The 4,788-nt window shown below is 39.5% G+C and overlaps 1 protein-coding gene across 1 annotated transcript; it reads right to left on the bottom strand.

Annotated features, from left to right (window-relative positions):
• Positions 1–3,508: 3,508 nt before the first annotated feature.
• On the bottom strand, positions 3,509–4,240 carry LOC130712487 (AT-hook motif nuclear-localized protein 28-like). The gene has a single exon (XM_057562317.1). The coding sequence runs from the start codon at positions 4,238–4,240 to the stop codon at positions 3,509–3,511; it is 732 nt and encodes a 243-aa protein (XP_057418300.1).
• Positions 4,241–4,788: the final 548 nt, after the last annotated feature.

Below are 4,788 nucleotides of genomic sequence, written 5' to 3'. Positions count from 1 at the left end.
GCTCCGCCGTAGATGATGTCCGCCGAACTTCCCTGATCTAGAAGCACTCGTTGCACGGTGAGCTGATTAACACGGAGGGAGACCACGATCTGGTCATCTAAATGCGGCTTTATTCCGTAAAAATCAGCAGACGAAAACGTGATATCTAGATGTTGAAAACCAAAAGGAATCTATGTAACTGCATTCACGGCTCTAACATATCGCTTCCGTGCTACACTAGTGGTCCCTCCTCCGCCGAAACCTCCAGCAATCGTGCCAACTTCTTTTGCCGTCGAAAACACATCGCCCCGCGCCGTAGCTGATTTCCCTGCCACAATCAGCTTTACCACCGTGCGCTGTAGAGCTCGACACTTTCCAGTATCGTGTCCTGAGATTCGGTGATAGGCACACCATTCTGCTTCTACCTGTCCTTGAGAGAAAGGAGATTCCAGTCGTTGTATGGAATCTCGGTATTTTTGTCCGTATGAGCCTTCAAGCTCCGGCGCTGTGTCTGTTACGCTCATTTCCGCATCATGTCGTTCTAGGCGATTAATGACGTCGCGAATCAGCCATCGCCAACCCGCTCCATCACTCGGTTCTTGAGGTTGAAGCTGCGCACCTCTTTTGTCCCTCGAGAAGGAAGCCAAAGACCTTGCTTGCTCATCGTGCCATCACGGCGGATCGTGTGCTCGCTCCAACCTCTCTCCATGTGATAGTCGATGCTCCGCCATTGAGCTCCACTGGTTTATCTAGGTGCACCAATGAAAGATCCTCCAAACTCAGAATCAAGGAATCACTCCTCCCGATCACTGTCCACGAAGAAAACTTCAGAAAAGCGAGTTTCGCTCCTTTGAATCACGATCCACGTAGTCCGGGAATAGAAATCTATTGTTCCCCACAGACGGCGCCAAATGTTCCGTGCTAGAACATAGAGAGGGAAGGTAGTACCCAAAGTGATGTGAATGCTTAGAGAGAGAAACTCTAACCGCTTAGAGAGAGAGAATATAACTGAATTTCAATGCCATTGTTTCTCAAATGAGCTAAAAGTCTCTTACAATTGGTATTCCCCTCCTATTTATAGAGGTGGAGTTGGGCTTTGGCGCCCTTAATTTGTCCAAATGGGCCAGTTGGGCCTCGGGAGGGGAGGCCCAAGGTCATGGCGCGTCCCCCGCCCACGGTCAGGTCTCCTGGGCGAAGGACCCTGGGGTCTCGCCCAGTCCAAGCATGAGAGTCATATTCTGAGATACGAGCTCAAGAGTCAAACTCTATGGAAGAGAATAAAAAGTTGAAAAGAAAGAAGAGAAAAACATGAGCCAAAGCGTCATATCCAGACATGCTTATGAGAGATTGAGCTATAGAGTCATATCCATCTTGTTGACAAGATGAAGATGAAGAGAAAGAAGAAGAAGAAGTAGACATAGAATGCACTTATTGATGGGAGCATTCCAGCTTGATTGAGAAGTGTATCTTGTATGTTGAAATTGTTCATTCAATCAAAGAGCCATGTAGCAAGAAGAAGAAAAGCTTGCTAAAGTTGATGGTCAAGTTTTACAATCTTATATCTAGATGACCTCAAACGAAGGAGCTACGACAAGTTGACGAAAAGCAAGGTTGAGCTGATTCAATGACAACATCCATGCCTATGCTAGAAGTGAAGATTGAACAATGATCTTGATCATGAACTTCCGACGTCTACTCAACAAGGAGATGAAGTCTATTCTATAAATGGTTCAGAGCATCCACTTTCTATAAGCTCTATCATATACAGCTACAAATGAATTCCTATTCAATGTACATTTGCATACATCTCATTAGTTTGTATGAACAACACCCTAAATCTAATCAACTCATATATGATTGTGCCTGAAGAAGCACGACAAAAGAATACTTGTAATGCCTGAAGAGGTAGGAGAAAGAATACTCAACAATGTCTGGAGAGGCAGGATAAAAAATACTCATATTTCCTAGAGAGGCAATGTACAAAGAATACTCATTTTTCTTGGAGAGGCAGTGACAAAAGAATACTCATTTTTCCTGGAGAGGCAGTGGCCAAAGAATACTCATTTTTCCTAGAGAGGCTCGTACAAGATTACTCATTTGGTTGGAGAGGTAGCGGCCAAAGAATACTCGTTGTGCCTAAAGAGGCACATACAATAATACTTGTAAGGAGAAGTCATTGATACTTGATAATGGAAATCCTGGTTGATGCCAAGGACTTGACCTAGCCCACCGATATAGGGTAAACTAGGATAAAAGATGTATGTGCATTGTCTGTTTCTTAAACGAAGTAAATTCCTTACGAAGTCCAGCAGAATCTAGTTAATCGCGATCGAGTCATATGGACACAATCCAACATCCCCCCCGCTTGTTGTGTCTTTGTGGTCTAACCTTCATAATGAACTATACCTTTTATTTTTTGGGTATGAAATAAAACTCCAAGGGTTGCCAAACTACACTTATAAACATGCGAGAATAAATCTCTAAGAGTGCAACTACAATGCACAAATACATGAGGAAATGAAACAAAAAGCATGCATACTCAAGCTGACATAACCAGCAGAAAAACATGATGCAAAACCCTAGGGGCGAAGCCTCGTAAAACCCAAAAAACCAGTGAAATTCTGAGCGAAAAGAAATTTAGTGGTGGTGGACGTCAACCACAAACGGTCGTTCTGGTGGTGGTTGGTTGTTAAGGCTGCAAAAGGTAACGAGGAGCGGAAAGATCTATTAAAGGGAAAAGAAGAGGATGGTAGGCGGATGGTCTCATATATGGTGCTGGCGGCGAGATGGCGATGACGACTCATATATGCTTTTGACGGCGAGGTGGTGGTGGAGGTCCAGATCTGCTGCTAACAATGCAGATACAAAAATGCAAAATAAGACTCTAAAGGACTCAAAACAAAATAAAAGACCCAAAAAAAAAAACGTACACATAAAACACTAGAATACCCCCATATCAACATATGAGTGAAAATGTGAAGAATACATTAAAATAATAATAAAAATTAAAGTTCTATTAAAATTAATTTCAATATTTTAAACTTTGATATAGTTATTTAGTAGTGTATTCTAGAATCCCTTTATTTTAAATTGGTGATGTCTTTAAAACCTTGCTCACCTAAAAAGGCCCTTTGTTAATAGAGAAGTGTAGTGTAATCTCATTCACGATTAATGTTTTAATCGTGCACTTATACTCACATATATATGTTTTGAATAGTATAAAGATTGTAGTACGGAAAATAATTTCACTACACCACTAAAACCAACAAGTATTTGCACGGGCATAGAAACGATAAAAACTGCATGCTCATCAAAAAACATAAAACCTCATTTGATAAAGATATGAAACCTTACATTAAGCTCATCACTGTTTGGCTCAAGATATAAAGACACAACAAAGAAAACGAATATAAGAAAAGCAACATAATAAAGACACGGAAGATGACATTAAACTTTAACCCTCAATTTCACTTCAACAGGTTTGAACTGGCACCAACAACAACAGCATAAATGGACATGTTGAAATGACCTACGCATTGTTTGTGTTGTTGACCACTATGCTAGTGGAACCAGTTAAATTTTGATCATTATCAGAAGAGGAAAGCACTCCGCCTTCCTCAGTCAACATGTTTCCATCGATGTATAATGCCTTGTAACCAAAGTTCTTGAACACTAAGGCGTTGACCGCTATAGGACTCGCAGCCAGGACCTTCCCTGCAACAATCCCACTCCAGACCGCACCCTGACTCCCAGATACGTGAATAGTGAAGTTGTTCTGATATGGAGGTTCATTAGCGGTGGAACGAGAGTAAGGTAAATGAAAATTAATGTAGGTTCCACTAAGAGAAAGCATCATATGGAGTCCGCGGTAGATTAAAGGAGGGCCATAGCTTGCAAAAGGATGACAAATATGAATGTCTGACACAATGCCAGAAGCACTAAGGATAGTGAGGTTAACTTGATGGCAGCGGGCATAGTTGATGAGGGATGCAATGACATCGTTTCCAGGAGGGATTTGAAATACGACGGGCTTGAGGTTGTTGTTGATGATCGGTGATTTGAGCTTGTTCTTAGAGCCAAGGGGCCTTCCCCTTGGTTTCTTAGACGGTGGTGGAGTGTTCAATTCCTCCTGCGGAATGGTGGGGGGCTCATAGGTGGGTTGTGGTTGTGGTTGGGAGGGTGGTGTAGGGTTTTGCTTGGGATCTGAGGAACCATTCTCAGAGGTTGGGGAGATACATGGTACACAACCATTTTCAACCATTGTTGTCTAAGAGAAAGAAAGAAAGATCTACTTGTGTAGGGTTCTTGTTTTATTCATCCCAATTTATAAGAGTCTCATACCCACTATGCATGTGGAACATTAATTATTATTCTTATTACTGTTATTATAAATATTATTATAAAAAGAAAAATTATAATGACAAGAAATAAATAATATTGTAATTAAATTTTACATTGAAGACAAGATACTAAATTCTATCAACAATCTTTTGAATTTTATTTTATTTTATTTGGTCAAAAAGTAAATAAATAAATATTTATATAAAATTAAAATAGGTATGACTAATACATTAATATCATTGTTAATAAGTTATTAATAGCTTTTCATATTCAATATTATATTAAATTAATAATTGTGAAATTTTCACCTTCTCATATTTAAAAGTAAAAATAATTATTATTTAAATTTTAAATATATTATCACAACTTTAGGAATTTTCTTAAAATAATAATAATAACAAAATAATAATAATAAAGTAAAATTGACTTGACATTCAGATTAATGACAATATTAATTATTTACTAATA

This window comes from Lotus japonicus, chromosome 4 (assembly GCF_012489685.1).
Source record: "Lotus japonicus ecotype B-129 chromosome 4, LjGifu_v1.2".
Classification (NCBI taxonomy): Eukaryota; Viridiplantae; Streptophyta; class Magnoliopsida; order Fabales; family Fabaceae; genus Lotus; species Lotus japonicus.
The sequence above is the reverse complement of the archived record's forward strand: the minus strand, read 5'-3'. Positions and strand labels throughout refer to the sequence as shown.